This window comes from Coregonus clupeaformis, chromosome 24 (assembly GCF_020615455.1).
Source record: "Coregonus clupeaformis isolate EN_2021a chromosome 24, ASM2061545v1, whole genome shotgun sequence".
In the NCBI taxonomy this organism is placed as follows: domain Eukaryota; kingdom Metazoa; phylum Chordata; class Actinopteri; order Salmoniformes; family Salmonidae; genus Coregonus; species Coregonus clupeaformis.
The window spans coordinates 48165929-48182723 of NC_059215.1; the positions used below are offsets into that span (position 1 = coordinate 48165929).

General features: G+C 42.6%; 2 protein-coding genes and 1 long non-coding RNA gene across 6 annotated transcripts; all 3 read right to left on the minus strand.

Moving 5' to 3' along the window:
* Positions 1 to 93: 93 nt before the first annotated feature.
* Positions 94 to 2765, minus strand: LOC121537357 (clumping factor A-like). 2 transcript variants are annotated; one of them, XM_041845013.2, is made up of 4 exons: positions 1079 to 2765; positions 851 to 920; positions 627 to 746; positions 94 to 513 (listed from the first exon to the last, which is right to left on the minus strand). In XM_041845013.2, exons 1-4 carry the CDS (start codon positions 2749 to 2751, stop codon positions 412 to 414), a joined length of 1965 nt encoding a protein of 654 aa, XP_041700947.2. In that variant the 5' UTR covers positions 2752 to 2765; the 3' UTR covers positions 94 to 411. The 2 variants fall into 2 exon arrangements, with proteins under 2 accessions (XP_041700947.2, XP_041700946.2); XM_041845012.2 differs by having other exon boundaries at positions 851 to 923.
* A 189-nt stretch (positions 2766 to 2954) lies between these two features.
* LOC121537356 lies at positions 2955 to 3865 on the minus strand. Its single transcript, XR_005995043.2, has 3 exons — positions 3766 to 3865; positions 3345 to 3387; positions 2955 to 3182 (listed from the first exon to the last, which is right to left on the minus strand). It is a non-coding gene; the product is annotated as an uncharacterized LOC121537356 (long non-coding RNA).
* Positions 3866 to 4664: 799 nt separating this feature from the next.
* Positions 4665 to 16233, minus strand: dnase1l1l (deoxyribonuclease I-like 1-like). 3 transcript variants are annotated; one of them, XM_041845009.1, is made up of 9 exons: positions 16150 to 16233; positions 15734 to 15896; positions 13272 to 13360; positions 12912 to 12998; positions 12630 to 12757; positions 5652 to 5764; positions 5317 to 5474; positions 5086 to 5182; positions 4665 to 4968 (listed from the first exon to the last, which is right to left on the minus strand). In XM_041845009.1, exons 2-9 carry the CDS (start codon positions 15875 to 15877, stop codon positions 4888 to 4890), a joined length of 897 nt encoding a protein of 298 aa, XP_041700943.1. In that variant the 5' UTR covers positions 15878 to 15896; positions 16150 to 16233; the 3' UTR covers positions 4665 to 4887. The 3 variants fall into 3 exon arrangements, with proteins under 3 accessions (XP_041700943.1, XP_041700945.1, XP_041700944.1); XM_041845010.1 differs by having other exon boundaries at positions 4877 to 4968; positions 5295 to 5474; XM_041845011.2 differs by lacking the exons at positions 15734 to 15896; positions 16150 to 16233 and adding an exon at positions 14527 to 14678.
* Between the last annotated feature and the right edge of the window lie 562 nt (positions 16234 to 16795).

Below are 16795 nucleotides of genomic sequence, written 5' to 3' on the forward strand. Positions count from 1 at the left end.
CCAGAGAATTTAGACAATAAGGCTTATATTTGTGTGGAGAATCCAAGCTTTCTGTATCTGTGATGTAAAAAAAAATATGGAAAATACTGAACCTTTAAAGTTGAATGGGAATATAAAGAGACCCCTTTTATTAACCACCAAACAGATGAAGACATGATACAGATGAAGACATGATACAGATGAAGACATGATACAGATGAAGACATGATACAGATGAAGACATGATACAGATGAAGACATGATGAAAAATAAAACTGACAGCAACTACAGCATAAGGAGATAGTATTTGCCTTACAAGTAAGCATTTTTTTTACTTAGCTTCTGCTACTTTATTATTATCTAATTATGTTCAAGCATAGGCACATTGAAGATACAGTTTTAGTCGTTAGCAAAAACAACATTTGGTCCACATCACCAGTTCAAGTCCAGTTGGTCTGTTGTCCACCAGAATGTCAAAAGTCCAATCGCTGTCAACAGGGTCATCTTCACCAGGAACTTCAGCACCCTCAGACACTACAAACACACAGTGTGTCAGAGGAATCAATCAATCAATGAAGCCCTTTTTTACAGCAAGTTGTGGGTTAAAGACTTACCCCGGTCTCTCTTGCTGTGGGTTAAAGACTTACCCGGTCTCTCTTGCTGTGGGTTCGAGACATTTTGCCGAGATCTTGTAGTTCTCCTTGTGGCTTCTGACTCTCCTGAGTCTCAGGTAAACTCATTCTCAGTCTCTCAGGCTCACGCTGCTCCTGAAATAGACACACTACATGGTCATGTGTTGGTGGCCAAAGGAAAGAGAGAGAGAAAGAGAGAGAGAGAGAGCGAGAGAGAGAGAGAGTGTGTGTGTGCTCACTTCAAGCCTTGCTGTAGAATCCAGGTCCTCATCTCCGTCAGATGAGCTGTCGACCAAATCCATGTCACTGCTGCTAAGAACGTAATAGACAGACGGTAGTATAGGAAATTATTTCACTTATCCATCTACCACAGTGACAGTACAAATGACATGTCTTGTTCAAGTAGAACTAAGCATTTCCTGGTTGGCGGGTGTCTTGAGTAATTTTATGTAGGCAATTTCACTTACCTGTCTGTATATTCAATGACTTGAGGAAGGGGATCCATGCAGAATTGAACTCTAGGCTTCCTCCCTGAAAAAGCACCTTCTGTTCCCATAGCCTCCTTCTCCTCTTCAGCATTATAAAACTTGTAGAATGCCTCGATTCTCGCTCTCTCTTGTTTCCAACTCCTCTCCTCCTCTTCTTCTTCATCATCTGCAAATTGTTCCTCTCCCACTGTTATTCCGCTCCCCTCATACTTGTAATCTAGAATGAAACCACTCCTATCCACATTACTATCCCCTGTGTCCCATCTTATTTCGGTGTGAAGGTGGTTCTCCAACTTTCCTTCTAGCTCATGCAGGATTTCGTGAAGATACTCCTCTTTTGAGGCCTCTGGCCCATCTTTACCCCAAGTCCCCCCTTTGTCCTCTCTTAGTTCAGTCTCCGACGTACACAGCGCTCCGGGAAAATCATCCTCAGAGTCAGATGATGACATGTTGCCTGTACCCTTACCCATGTTACACCTGGTTACAGCTGCTGCACTGGGTCCAGCCTCACTGTGAAGGGTAAAAGTGGGGACATCAGAGATGGTGTGTGAAAGATGCAGGTCGGCAACTCTCTGCTTGGAGCGGTCCTCCTCTCCACCCTCCCAGTCAGGTAGAGGTGAAACCTCAGATCCGCAGTCTCTCTGAGGAAGACCCTGGTATTTTGGCAGGGCTGGGTGTTCTTCATTCTTCTTCTCTGGGTCTTCATCCTCCTCATTATCACTGGAGATCTCACTGGAGCCATCACTGGAGCTATCACTGGAGCTATCACTGGAGCTATCAGCTTCAAAATTGTCTTCAATAATCTTGCCCATGCTAATGTCAATATTGGTATTGCACATCGCACAATCTGCAAAATCTTGTTTACCTTCCACGCTCAGAGAGATAGCAGCTCTCGCCTCTTCCTCTCCCTGAACATGGCTATCCGTCTGCTCGGCTACTTCTCTCTCTGGGTAGATATTCTCGTCTGTCTTTAAATTACCCTCAGAGGGACTGGACAGTGTGCTCCCATTTTTGTGTGCTCCCACTTTCTCTCCATCCTTGTCGTATTCACTTGGAGAGAAGTCAGAGGGGTAATCTGCGAAGCTTTCACCCGCCTCTTGGTGGTCGTCCCCTAGGAAGTCCTTAATTTTCTCCTCAAGCGGGTGTTCCACAAAGGTACTGACCATAAGATATTGCAGATTGTGCGTTGCTGCGGGATCAGGACAATCAGAAACAACCTCTGGAGCTCCATCTTCATCTCGCTCTTCTTCCTCTTCCTTCTCCTGAGGAAAAGTCTGCTGGGAGAGTAAGTTCACAACTTTCTTACCCTCTTCTCTATGGTTTTCGGTGATTGAGCTAGTCAGGACTGAATCAGATGATTCCTCTTGGTTTTCTTCAGCCGTCGGTCTCCCCTCTTCTTCAGACCCTTCACTTATATCTGCTGTGATCTCCATGGTGCCATCTTCAGTGACACCCTCAAAACACCTGACATCACTGTTCTGGTAAGCACCTCGCTCTACGTTTCTGATGTCAGGGTTTTCCCTCTCCTCTTGGGCAAAAGGTTGTTCTGTAGTTACAGTCTTTTTTATATTCTCTTTATCGTAGTGAACAGACCAACCCCCCGGGGAGCCAATGTGCTGTATTCCTGTGTCCTCTTCTTCTCCTGACTCCATCTCCTCTTCCTCCTCTTCCTCCTCCTCCTTGCCCTCCTCCTCCTCCTTGCCCTCCTCCACCTCCTCCTCCTCGCCCTCCTCCACCTCCTCCTCCTCGCCCTCCTCCACCTCCTCCACCTCCTCCTCCTCCTCCTCCTTGCCCTCCTCCCCCTCCTCCTCCTTGCCCTCCTCCTCCTCCTCCTCGCCCTCCTCCTCCTCCCCCTCAATATGTTGTGTATCCTCTTCAGTCAAACTCAAATCACATGTCTTCACTGAGATATGGTCAGATACAGTTTCTCCACCAGGCTCTTCCTCTTCCTGTCCTTCATCCTCATCTTCCTCTTCCTCTCTCAGCACTGGTAATCTTCCAGAGGACATTTCTGTCTTGGCTTCGTCAAAATCAAGAGGCTCAAAGTCTAACCCTCCTTCAGGGAAAGATGGGAGGGATATGTCTGCAACAACAACATCACAGACAGAAAAATATCATAGTAGATGGCAAATAATGACAGACAGAAAACACAAGCAATAATATATTTCTTGTAACTTTCAGGAAATGAGTGCACTAAATGTCAGTGAATTTGCAGTGCTCTAGCTACAACCTGCATAACGCTTACCTGAAAATGCATCCGTTAACAAATCAGCCAAGTGCTGTTCCATCTTCTCTAGGTACAATAGGATAGGTAAAGTCAAACAATATGTCATAAGATTTCTGTGCCTTTTAAGTTATTCAGTTTACCAAAAGACACGTTTTTGTAACGTTTGAAAGCATCTTTTACAACAAAATTCTTCTGATTTCTGACAGGAAGAGACTGTGTTTGGGTTCACGTCTGTTATTGCTTCAACCAGCTTCCTGTCAGAATGGTGATGCAGAAATAGATTCAAACACATCGACAAAGTAATGACAGACAGCACAAAAAGAGAACAAAATGATTTTAAAAAATATACAAATTGAAATGGGAGAAAACTATAGTCTGTTAAAAGCATTTGGTTCTTCATAGATAAAAGTCACACACAGGAAGATGTTGATGTACTCACCGTAGATTTAACACGTATGACGCACTGTGGTTTTACTTTCTGATGTCTAACACAAGCCCCAGCCCTGACTCCCTCAGAGATGTAGGCTACCACTTCCCCCCTGCCGGTGTCTGGCGCTATCAAATGAAGGTGCATCATCTGTATAGGGCCCTAATTTATACTGAACAAAAATACAAACGCAACATGTAATGTGTTGGTCCTATGTTTCAGGAGCTGAAAATAAAAGATCCCAGAAATGTTCCAGATGCACAAAAAAGCTTGTTTCTCTCAAATGTTGTGCACAAATTTGTTTACATCCCTGTTAGTGAGCATTTCTCCTTTGCCAAGATAATCCATCCACCTGACAGGTGTGGCATATCAAGAAGCTGATTAAACAGCATGGTCATTACACAGGTGCACCTTGTGCTGGGGACAGTAAAAGGCCACTCTAAAATGTGCAGTTTTGTCTCAAGTTTTGAGGGAGCGTGCAATTGGCATGCTGACTGTAGGAATGTCCACCAGAACTGTTACCTGAGAATTGAATGTTAATTTCTCTACCATAAGCCGCCTCCAATGTCACCTTAGAGAATTTGGCAGTACATCCAACCAGCCTCGCAACTGCAGACCACGTGTAACCATGCCAGCCCAGGACCTCCAAATCCGGCTTCTTTACCTGCGGGATCGTCTGAGACCAGCCACCCAGACAGCTGATGAAACTGAGGAGTATTCCCTCCCAGGCCCACCCATGGCTGTGCCCTTGCCCAGTCATGTAAAATCCATAGATTAGGGCCTAATTTATTTATTTCAATTGACTGATTTACTTATGTTAGTCTGAGTTAGGGATTAATCCAAACTAGAATTAATTCTACATCAAAATGTTTAGATATCCAATACATTAATTGCATTAGTCTCTGTGCAGACAAAGATATAGCATGTTTATTTTTCATAATAGTAAATACAGTTTGATACAGTATAAATTCCAACAACAATCCAACAACAATCCCTATAATTTTTTCAAAACTCCTACATCATTTAATTTAAGTACCTAAAATAAATTGAAATAAATAAATACAACTGAAATAATCGGGAGTAAAAACATGATCGCAATGGTTGTTCGTAATGTTGATGGTGCAGTGGGGGGGTCTAAAGTTCATGGCGCAGGAGGTACCGATGGTTGGGCTTCAGGTCAACTTCTACTGGGAAGTGGTCACTGACTTCCAACGCCTAAATGTAAACAAACAAATAATATAAATCAGTCAATCAAAAGAATACAGGTTGATTTCAACTTATATCATACATTTCAACTGATTTCAAATGTCAGTGTCTGAGAAGTTAAGTTACCTCGTCTTCGGTAAGGTGGAACTCCTCTTTAAAGTTGAACGGTTTAGCTGAGTCTGGAACTATCCCAGAGATCATCTCTCTGCCGTGGATAACTATCCTGGAGTGGGACGTATATAGAGAGGAGGCATATCATGATTATAGTAAGAAGAAGAAGAAGAAGCTTCACCCACAGATAAAAACGTACAGAACACATGTACCAGCACACATACAAGTCTACGACAGGTCACTGACCTGTCGTATGCACAGTGTGTCTTCTGCCGGACAGTTGTATCCTGTTCATCTCTAATCAGCCAGCGGAACTTGGGGTCGCTCCTCAAACGCACCGCTCTGAAGCCCCTGACGGTGATGTAGCTGCAGGCTGCATTCAGGTCCCCTAAGATCACCACATTCTAGAGGAGGACGGATGAACCGTATCAAAACAAACAAAACACAAACAGGAAGTTACAGTAAGTTGACCTCAATGACCTCAAGGGAATAGTTAATTATCAGGAGAAGAGGAAGGAATAAGATTAGAGAAATCTGAGGAGCTTCTAGTAATGTTATCTGAACGATTTAAATCAACTAACCTCAGTCTTCCACTTCTTGCAGATCCCATTGAAAACAGTGTAGAGTTCATCGATCTCTTTCATTGCCGTTTTGGGACAGGTGTGTTGGCCCACCAGGACAAAATCCTTCACCACTGTAGAAGGAGAGATTTTAAAAGAAATTCCTGTCATGTCATTTAATAATTTTGAAAGTTTGACTTAGCCTTGGTCCCAGATCTATTTCTAACAGTGTTGTAATACTCGAGTCCGGTCTCGAGACCACATATTGAGTGTCTTGGTCTTGTCTCTGTGTCGGATACATTTTGACTCATTTTGACTCTCGGACAGTGAGGACTTGTCAGTTCTTCCCGAGACCAGCCGAGACCAGCGGAATATTTGTATTTATTATCGATCCCCATTAGCTGCTGCCAAGTCAGCAGCTACTCTTCCTGGGGTCCAACAAAATTAAGGCAGTTATATACAATTAAAAACATTACATTACATTTCACAACAGATTTCACCACACATTAAGTGCCATCAGGCCACTACTCTACTACCACATATCTACAGTGTATTCGGAAAGTATTCAGACCCCTTGACTTTTTCCACATTTTGTTACATTACAGCCTTATTCTAAAATTTATTACAATTGTTTTTTCCCCTCAATCTACACACGACACCCCATAATGACAAAGCAAAAACAGGTTTTTAGAAATGTTTGCTAATATATATATATATATTATTTATATATCACATTTACATAAGCATTCAGACCCTTTACTCAGTACTTTGTTGAAGCACCTTTGGCAGCGATTATAGCCTTGAGTATTCTTGCGTATGATGCTACAAGCTTGGCACACCTGTATTTGGGGAGTTTCTCCCTTTCTTCTCCTGATCCTCTCAAGCTCTGTCAGATTGGATGGGGAGCGTCGGTGCAGAGCTATTTTCAGGTCTCTGCAGAGATGTTCGATCGGGTTCAACTCCAGGCTCTGGCTGGGCCACTCAAGGACATTCAGAGACTTGTCCCGAAGCCACTCCTGCGTTGTCTTGGCTGTGTGCTTAGGGTTATTGTCCTGTTGGAAGGTGATCATACGCCCCAGTCTGAGGTTCTGAGCGCTCTGGAGCAGGTTTTCATCAAGGATCTCTCTGTACTTTGCGCCGTTCATCTTTCCCTCGATCCTGACTAGTCTCCCAGTCCCTGCCGCTGAAAAACATCCCCACAGCATGATGCTGCCACCACCATGCTTCACCGTAGGAATGGTGCCAGGTTTCCTACAGATGTGACGCTTGGCATTCAGGCCAAAGAGTTCAATCTTGGTTTCATCTGACCAGAGAATCTTGTTTCTCATGGTCTGAGAGTCCTTTAGGTGCCATTTGCAAACTCCAAGCGGGCTGTCAATTTGCCTTTTACTGAGGAGTGGCTTCCGTCTGGCCACTCTACATAAAGGCCTGATTGGTAGAGTGCTGGAGAGATGGTTGTCCTTCTGGAAGGTTCTCCCATCTCCAAAAAGGAACCCTGGAGCTCTGTCAGAGTGACCATCGGGTTCTTGGTCACCTCCCTGACCAAGGCCCTTCTCCCCCGATTGCTCAGTTTGGCCGGGTGGCCAGCTCTAGGAAGAGTCTTGGTGGTTCCAAACTTCTTCCATTTAAGAATGATGGAGGCCACTGTGTTCTTGGGGACCTTCAATCAGGAATTCCCCAGGGCAGCTGTCTAGGCCTCTTGCTTTTTTCGATCTTTACTAACGACATGCCAATGGCTTTGAGAAAAGCCAGTGTGTCTATGTATGCGGATGACTCAACACTATACACGTCAGCTACTTCAGCAACTGAAATAACTGCAACACTTAACAAAGAGTTGCAGTTAGTTTCGGAATGGGTGGCAAGGAATAAGTTAGTCCTGAATATTTCTAAAACTAAAAGCATTGTATTTGGGTCAAATCATTCACTAAATCCTAAACCTCAACTACATCTCGTAATGAATAATGTGGAAATTGAGCAAGTTAAGGAGACTAAACTGCTTGGAGTAACCCTGGATTGTAGACTGTCATGGTCAAAGCATATTGATACAACAGTAGCTAAGATGGGGAGAAGTATGTGCTCAATTTCCACATTATTCATTACAAGATTTAGTTTAAGTTTAGGGTTTAGTGAATGATTTGTCCCAAATACAATGCTTTTAGTTTTAGAAATATTTAGGACAAACGTATTTCTTGCCACACATTTGGAAAACAGCCTAAACAGCTGCCCCGGGGAATGCCTGACTCTACCTGGATTATTAAAACACTCTCTGTGTTCTGTTAGACAAGTAACTCTCAATCCACAATATAGCAGGGGATGTAAAGCCATAACACATTCGTTTTTCCAGCAGCAGATTATGATCGATATTGTCAAAAGCTGCACTGAAGTCTAACAAAACAGCTCCCACAATCTTCTGAATTTGTGGCTGGCATGTCCTGTCTAAGTTTGCTAATCTTGCCAATGAAAAAAAATAATTAAAAGTAGTTGGCAATATCAGTGGGTTTTGTGACGAATGAGCCATCTGATTCAATGAATGATGGAGCTGAGTTTGCCTTTTTGCCCAAAATTTCATTTAAAGCTTCTTACTATCATTCTTTATGTAATTTACTTAATTTTTTTGTTTCATAGTGCAGTTTTATTCTTCTTTCTGTTCAGTTTAGTCACATGATTTCTCAATTTACTGTACGTTTGCCAAACGGCTGTGCAGCCAGACTTATTTGCTGTTCCTTTTGCCTCATCCCTCTCAACCATACCATTTTAAAATTCCTCATCAATCCACAGGTATTTAACAGTTTTTACAGTCATTTTCTTAATGGGTGCATGCTTATTAGCGATTTCATAAATGTGTCAAGTGCAGCGTCTGGTTGCTCCTCATTACACACCACAGATCTTCAACATAGGGATCACTACAAAACGTATTGTATGACCTCTTATACACTATATTGGGCCCAGCCTTTGGAACTTTGGTTTTCCTAGATATGGCTACTATATTGTGGTCACTACATCCAATGGATTTGGATATTGCTTTAGAGCAGAGTTCTGCAGCATTAGTAAAGATGTGATCAATACATGTGGATGATTTTTTAATTCCTGTGCTGTTTGTAAATATCCTGGTACATTCACTGATAACCTGAACCAGGTTGCAGACGCTGGTTACAGTTTGAAGCTTTTTCTTGAGTGGGCAGCTTGATGAAAGCCAGTCCATTTTTAGGTCACCCAGAAAATATACCTCTCTGTTGATATCAAATACACTATCAAGCATTTGACACACATTACCCAGATACTGACTGTTAGCACTTGGTGGTCTATAGCAGCCTCCCACCAGAATGGGCTTTGGGTGAGGCAGGTGAACCTGTAGCCATATTACTTCAACAGCATATTTCAGAGCTAGAATCAATTATTTAAAAATAAATGTTCAGCAGTTCCGAGCTAGCCCTCCTTATGTCGTTTGACCCCCACATGGACTACAACAGCGTCAGCCCCTGGCAGCTGTCGTAGAACGGTAGGAAACAGCCTTGTAATGTCCTGTACCCGTGCTCCGGGATAGCACAGGGTTTTTGCCCCGGGAACCGTGATGTTCCTCAACATAGAGCTGCAGATGATGATAGCTGGTGAAGTAGGAGTAAAAAAACTCATACAGTAATGATCAGCTTCCATTCAGTCAGCGCATAAAACCGCTTCACCAGGCCAAATATATACACGTTGATGAAAACAATATCTTATCGCCTATTGAAACCTGGACCTCCTACTTTACTCGTAACACTACTGTTCGTTCTCTGCTTTCGTTGAAAAAAATATCCTCAAACTTTGTCTCGCTCGCTGGTAGCAGAGTATGTGAGTTGAGTGGTTGGAAATCCAGCTCATCACTGATCTGCTCCGGTCCTCTCCTAATGCTCTGCTAAAAACCGTTCCACACTCAAAAACCACTCCCGCTCCAAATTTGCTCCATTCATTAAAATCACAATTTAACCAACACCCATCTATTTTTGTGACTACCTGGACCTTCCATTTGTTTTTTTAATGTATTGAAACGAAACCATATGGGATTTGAATGAAAAGTATTTGAATAAACAAGTTGAATGTAAGAAGCGAACATATAATTTCAAATAGGGCCTTTTGGGCCAAAATCAATTATGGCCTATTGTTTAGGTAATAGAACGAAAATGAACGAAACGTTTAAGAGATCTGATTTTTAGTTTATTAAAACTTTGCTACAATGACACACTTAGTTATCTACCCACCTCATTCCTTTCTTTCAGCATGTAGTAATAAGTACACCAATAAGTGTATTTTCAGATCCCACAATGATTCTTTAGTTGTGGATGTTTCATGTAGCCAGCGTGTAACAACTGCCATATCCTGCGCGTAGAACAATGGCATCTGGTCTATAACCTAACAGTTTAGCACCATACCAGCAGGTGGCATCCAAGCCTAACACATAACAGCGGACACAACATCGCCGCACTCCCTCTCTTGCTCTTGGTCCTCATCTTTGTAAGTCACCTTGATTTAGCACCTGTGTGTTTTATCAGTTTCTTTATGAAAATATTTAGCGAACTCCATGACAGTAACTAAAGCAAGGGGCTATTAGCAGCAAACAAGAAGACTACAATTGCATGCTGGGTCGGGCATGCCCTGAGCTCCTGAAGTGAGCGCTACTTGGAGCGAAATTGGAGCTGGCGAGAAGGCCTACATCCAGCCTTTTTTGAATCTCGCTCCGCGCTCCAGTCAAATTGGACTCCTAGCTCTGCTCCAGCTACGCTCAGCTCACATACTCCGGCTGGTAGGGAGGAGTGGGGGGAACTGTTTGAAAGTTGTGCACTCAGTATTAGTAAGGGGGAGACCACTGGGGGGAATTGTAACTGTCTTTATATAGACATGTTTGGGCAGTGCTGAACTGTGGCTATTGGACCCCAAACAAAGAAATCAAGAAAATGAACAGACACATAAAATCACTTAATACTTAGTCAAACAGGCCTGAGGCTGAGCCGAGCTTCGAGCTGCCACTCAAACAGAGATAGCACCCCACGGGGATAATGCTACCTACAACATAGTCCACCAACACAGTTCGTAAAAGAAAGCGTACAGTATTATATAGAGCCATTATCGCATGGAACTCCGTTCCATCTCATATTGCTCAAATGAACAGCAAACCTGGTTTAAAAAAAACAGATAAAGCAACTCCTCACGGCACAACGCCTCTCCTCAATCTGACCTAGATTTTTTTTTTGTGTATGTATTGATATGTAGGCTATGTGTGCCGTTTTTAAAAGTATGTAGTTCTGTCCTTGAACTGTTCTTGTCTATCAATGTTCTGTATTATGTAATGTTTCATGTGGACCCCAGGAAGAGTAGCTGCTGCTTTCGCAACAGCTAATGGGGATCCTAATACAATACCAAAAACAACAACCACAACGCTTACACAACCTATGATAATAATACTATGCCATTTAGCAGACCTTACGGGTGGTATGGGTGGTCCCGGGGATCGAACCCACTACCTTGGCGTTACAAGCGCCGCGCTCTACCAGCTGAGCTACAGAGGACCTAACGCCATCACTATCACACTATCACCAAAAGCGACAACAGGATGTGTGTGACAGGCTTGTGATGCTGTACGGACAGCGACTGTAATACTCCATGTAGGAGAGATACTTTTCTAGTAAAACACATGGGGATGATGGGAAGTCAGCAGTCACACACAGCATGATGTTAAAGGATAAGCAGTCCGTTCACTTGGGCAAAAAAAGGGCCAGTAGGTCCCAATCATAAGAAAACAAAAACACAACCATTAGGCTAAGCATTTCCCAATTGAAATGTACAACTATTACTTCCCATTGCAACAACAACAACAAAAAAATCATTCAGCACACAAAGTAACCAGTGATCTAAAGCTTAAATTCAACAACGTTTCACACACATAAGTTATTTTCAAAGAGATGGCTAACAACAGTAAGCGCACCGCAATAAAAAGCACGGTTCCACTCACCAGATGATGATCATTTGAAGCTTAACTTCTTGTTGAAAGTTAATCTTCAAAAGGGCGAAGCTAACAAATTAGCAACAACATCCTCTTCGATAACACCTGCTGCAGCCGCTGCAAACTAGCCTAAAACAAAAGCTAGCTAGCTAGACCGTGGGTAAACTACTGCTCGCTATTGCGCTTCTCCAATAGAAATCCCTGATCACACTTGTAGGCGATGTCATGGCGACATTGGCTAGCTAACCTCATGTGTAGAAACACGTCATCGGATCTAACGGTCGTCTCGCGCCGAACTGCGCATGTGCAGGCCGTCAAATCAAAGTCACTCCTTCGATATAAAGTTGTTTTTGATAAAAATTAGTTGTTTTGTCACTTTCACGAGGTTAGAGTAATAACATATTCAACTACTTAAGACATTGGCTCGAATCTAGGTCGTGCCTTTAGATTTATAGAATAAAAAAAACGTACAACTAATTTTAATTTCTCTCATTGACTTCTCAAACCCCAAACCCCTGGCCTGGTCTGTTTGGTCTGTTTCGGAAGTCTCGTGATGTTGTACAACTAGGTTTAGAAACTCTGTGGCAGAAGTTTCCAAACGTTTTTGTAAAAATGGTCCCACCTAGGGCTGTTATGGTGACTGTATTACCGCCACACCGGCAGTCACGAGTTAGTACAATCATGGTCTTGAGTTGGACTCGTTCTTTACTGGGTCTCGAACCCCTCGTCCCTCTCCCGGTCTCGGTCTTGACTCGGTCTCCCCCCTCCCCTCCGGTCTTGGTCTTGAAACGGTCTCGCTTTAGGTGGTCTCGAACACAACACTGATTTGTGCTGTTTTGACAACCCCTATGGTCAATGGCTGGCAAGACAGCACAAACAGATGTGAGACCAGGCTAGAACTATCTCTATAAGGTATCCTACAATCCTTTAACACATGGCACGTTCCTGTCTCCAGATTGCATGATATGAGATGACATCACATTTTAACTTAAGACAGTGATTGATCTATTGAAGGGTCTCACAGGTAGTGGGCGAGTGAAACCGGACAATGAAAGGCTCTCTGGAGAAAACCTCGGTGTCGTTGTTCGTCCCCTCTCCTCTCTCTAGCTCAGGATACTGGCAATGCTCTCGGACCTGCAGCACATCTTTCCTAGAGATGATTCAAGCCAATCAATTAATCAATCAACCATCCAATCAATCCACAGAGAGGAGTGCTGCAGTACTGAAACACTGCAGTGTTTCAAAAATTCTTATCTCAAAAATGTAAAGTGTATTGTAAGCCTGTGTAAAACGTAATGGCTTACTTGTAAATGTAGACATATTGCTCTTTGTACGTGTTCTTCCCCAGTCTCATACTCTCTATGTAGGAGTATGCATGTGATTTGTCAAAGCTGATGGTGGAATGGCAAACAGACATCAGGTGAAGATTAGAACCCTAATCATGATAAGACTTAATCTCAACATACTGTAAATGTCTTATAAAGGGTTAATTCTATATGAAGGTAAAGGACCCTGCTGTATTTGACCTGTATTGTTGCCATGTTACCTCAGTAAACATGTTAACCTGACTCACTCTGCCTCATCCATATCTAAAAACATAACACACATTTAAAAGATCACCAAAAGGTCAACAAAGCAATTTAAAGATCCCCCTTGTTATGTACCTGTTAAGATCCTTCACCAGTGTAGGTATGGCTTCACCTTTAGCATCTCGAACCTCCTGGATCAAACACAGGTCACAGCGAGCAAGAATCTGGGGAGAGGGGAGGGAAACAGCTTTTGGTTATAACGTTGGATATCAAAATACCATAATAATGAACACAGAATAGTTGTGACCGAAGCATGTGAGCGGAGTTGAGCGGTTGGAAATCCCACCACTCCGGTGCTCCATGTCTTTCCTACTGCTCTGCTAAAAACCGCTCCACACTCACAGAAAAAAAAAACTCTCTCCAAATTCGCTTCATTCTTTAAAATCACAATTTAACCAACACCCATCTATTTTTGTGACTACCTGGACCTATCAATTGGTTTTTAAGTATTGAAACCAAACCATATGGATTTGAATTACAAGTATTTGAATAAACATGAAAAGGCGAACGTAAGAAGCGAACATAATTTCAAATAGGCTACATGTCATATTAAACAGCATATAAACACTATAAATAGGCCAGGAGCCAGACAGGGAGCCTAAGAACGAACGAAAATGATTTATTTAGGCTATATTATTTAAAGCCTATAGCCTACAAAGAAATACATCGTGAAGCATTTGCGAGTGCAACACAATAGGCTGGTAGGGACATAAAGGGCTCAGGATTTAAACAACATTTCGTTGTATTAAATCATTATAGTCTATAAATTGCGCATATAGGCTGTGACTTACTTAGAATTAAATACAAATTAAACGAAAAATGACTTATTAGTGCCTTTGAATTCATTTTTAAAATTCAATTTTAGAAACACAAGTTTGGCCAGTCTGTAGCTTCAGGCTCATGTGATGGTGCCTGGAGAGCCGGCCAGCAGCTGAGAATATCCTCTCCATGGTGCCTGGAGAGCCGGCCAGCAGCTGAGAATATCCTCTCCATGGTGCCTGGAGAGCCGGCCAGCAGCTGAGAATATCCTCTCCACCCTTGCAGAGCCACTGGGGATGCTATACACCCCTTTGGCCACTCTTGCCAGGCAGGGCAGAGATGCAGAGCTGTTTTTAAATGTTTCTATAGGTAGGCCTAAAGGTTTTTAAGCAAAATAAAGCAATCAAAACGGAAAGCTCCTTGAACGTGGGAATATGCCAGGCCTATTGGGCCAAAATCAATTATGGCCTATTGTATGGATAATAGAACGAAAATGAACGAAACGTTTAAGAGATCTGATTTTTAGTTTATAAATACTTTGCTACAATGACACCCTTAGTTATCTACCCACCTCGTTCCTTTCTTTCAGCATGTAGTAATAAGTACACCATCATACTTTTGGGATAAGTGTCTTTTAAGATCCCACAATGATTCTTTAGTTGTGGATGTTTCATGTAGCCATCGTGTAACAACTGCCATATCCCGCCCGTAGAACAACGGCAATGGCAACAGTTTAGCACCATACCAGCAGGTGGCATTCAAGCCTAACACATAACAGCGGACATTACATCACCGCACTCCCTCTCTTGCTCTTGGTCCTCATCTTTGTAAGTCGCCTTGGTTTAGCACCTGTGCGAACTCCAAGACAGTAGCTAAAGCAAGGGCTATTAGCAGCACACAAGTAGACTAGAAATGCATGCTGGGGCGTGCATGCCCTGAGCGCTATTGGAGCGGGCAAGAACGCCGACAGACGCTCCAGCCTTTGGGAATCTCGCTCCACGCTCCAGTCAAATTGGGCACGCTCAACTCCTCTCCAGCTCTGTTCAGCTCACATACTCTGTTTGTGACGTTCTAATTCAATGGTATTTTGATAAACATAGTGTATAGTTGGTCGCTCTTCATTCTTGTTCTCCCATAGCTGTCTAGATTAGTTGTTTAGCAGTAGATGTCTAGTTTAGTTGTTTAGTAGTAGCTGTCTAGTTTAGTTGTTTAGCAGTAGATGTCTAGTTTAGTTGTTTAGTAGTAGCTGTCTAGTTTAGTTGTTTAGCAGTAGCTGTCTGGATGAGTTGTTTAGTAGAAGCTGTCTAGTTTAGTTGTTTAGTAGTAGCTGTCTAGATTAGTTGTTTAGCAGTAGCTGTCTAGTTTAGTAGTAGCTGTCTAGATTAGTCGTTTAGTAGTAGCTGTCTAGATTAGTTGTTTAGTAGTAGCTGTCTAGATTAGTTGTTTAGTAGTAGCTGTCTAGTTTAGTTGTTTAGCAGTAGATGTCTAGTTTAGTTGTTTAATAGTAGCTGTCTGGATGAGTTGTTTAGTAGAAGCTGTCTAGTTTAGTTGTTTAGTAGTAGCTGTCTAGTTTAGTTGTTTAGTAGTAGCTGTCTAGTTTAGTTGTTTAGTAGTAGCTGTCTAGATTAGTTGTTTAGTAGTAGCTGTCTAGATTAGTTGTTTAGTAGTAGCTGTCTGGATTAGTTGTTTAGTAGTAGCTGTTTAGTTGTTTAGTAGTAGCTGTCTGGATTAGTTGTTTAGTTGTAGCTGTCTTCACACTTCTTGTCTCTTACTCCTACCTTGATCAGAATTCCCATAACCTTTTTGTTTTTAGCTTTCGCCTCGCCAAAGCTCTGAACGTTGAAGGCGCAGATTTTCAGTGACAGTGCGATGTGCCACATACACAGTCCCACAAAACATGTCACAAGAAGTGGCGACTTCATTCTGTTTCGGATAGGAGTTCTGTAAACACAGTAAAACAGAGCTGCTCAAAATGACGTTTGAATTGTGACAACATAAAAAACGTTTTCTTGGGCATGTAATTGTCTGGGGTTAAAGATAATCATCTATAACTAAGTTTGTACTAGATCAGTTGTGGCTTAAATTTTATAGTGCTGTTGTATAATATGTAATTCATGTTGTGTAGTAATTTGTAATATTCATCATATTAGACAACATTTTAATATTACTCATATGAAATCAGAATGTCTCTTACCCTCTGTGCTAGTTTTCAGGGAGGTCAACCCCAGTGGAGTGAAGAGCCTCCTGAATGTCATTTCCTTTGGTATATTGGGAACATACAGGTAACATAGAGAATGAAAGACAAGAGGCATTGCGTCCCAAATGGCACCCTATTCCATTATCCCCTACCTTCTTTTACCCGATAGGGCTCTGGTCAAAGGTAGTGCACTATATAGGGAATAGGGTGCCATTTGGGACGCTAGACAGGGGCAGAGGGCATGGGGTCTGTTGTGCTGTGTCAGTGGGACATTCAGAATGGAGCTCTATCTGGAAACTTTAGCTACACCATTGAACACAGTGGCTCAATGGACTCCATCACACATTCTGCTTCTGACTGAACACACACACACACACACACACACACACACACACACACACACACACACACCACGTTGGCTACACCGCTGAACACACAAAGGCACAATGGACTCCATTACACATTCAGAATGTTCTGCTTCTGACTGACTATTGTCTCAAAGGTTGAGTACTGCCCAACAATAGACCACAGAGAGTCATATGATATTAGGACAAACTACGAATAAAAAATGGGGAATAATGTTTCTCAATCTGTGGGCTAGATCAGGGGTTTTTCATGTCAAGGACCCCCAACTATGATCAGC

What these genes read in the sequence shown, in the direction of transcription:
- LOC121537357 (XM_041845012.2), bottom strand. Translation starts at nt 2,751, where the DNA reads ATGGAGTCAGGAGAAGAAGAGGACACAGGAATACAGCACATTGGCTCC. An exon ending in ATTCTACAGCAAGGCTTGAA is followed by an intron (nt 747 to 850) that starts GTGAGCACACAC and finishes TGTCTATTTCAG; the next exon opens with GAGCAGCGTGAGCCTGAGAG. An exon ending in CCCACAGCAAGAGAGACCGG is followed by an intron (nt 514 to 626) that starts GTAAGTCTTTAA and finishes GTGTGTTTGTAG; the next exon opens with TGTCTGAGGGTGCTGAAGTT.
- dnase1l1l (XM_041845009.1), bottom strand. Translation starts at nt 15,877, where the DNA reads ATGAAGTCGCCACTTCTTGTGACATGTTTTGTGGGACTGTGTATGTGG. An exon ending in TTATGGGAATTCTGATCAAG is followed by an intron (nt 13,361 to 15,733) that starts GTAGGAGTAAGA and finishes CCCTCTCCCCAG; the next exon opens with ATTCTTGCTCGCTGTGACCT. An exon ending in GTTTCACTCGCCCACTACCT is followed by an intron (nt 5,765 to 12,629) that starts GTGAGACCCTTC and finishes CTCCTTCTACAG; the next exon opens with TGGTGAAGGATTTTGTCCTG.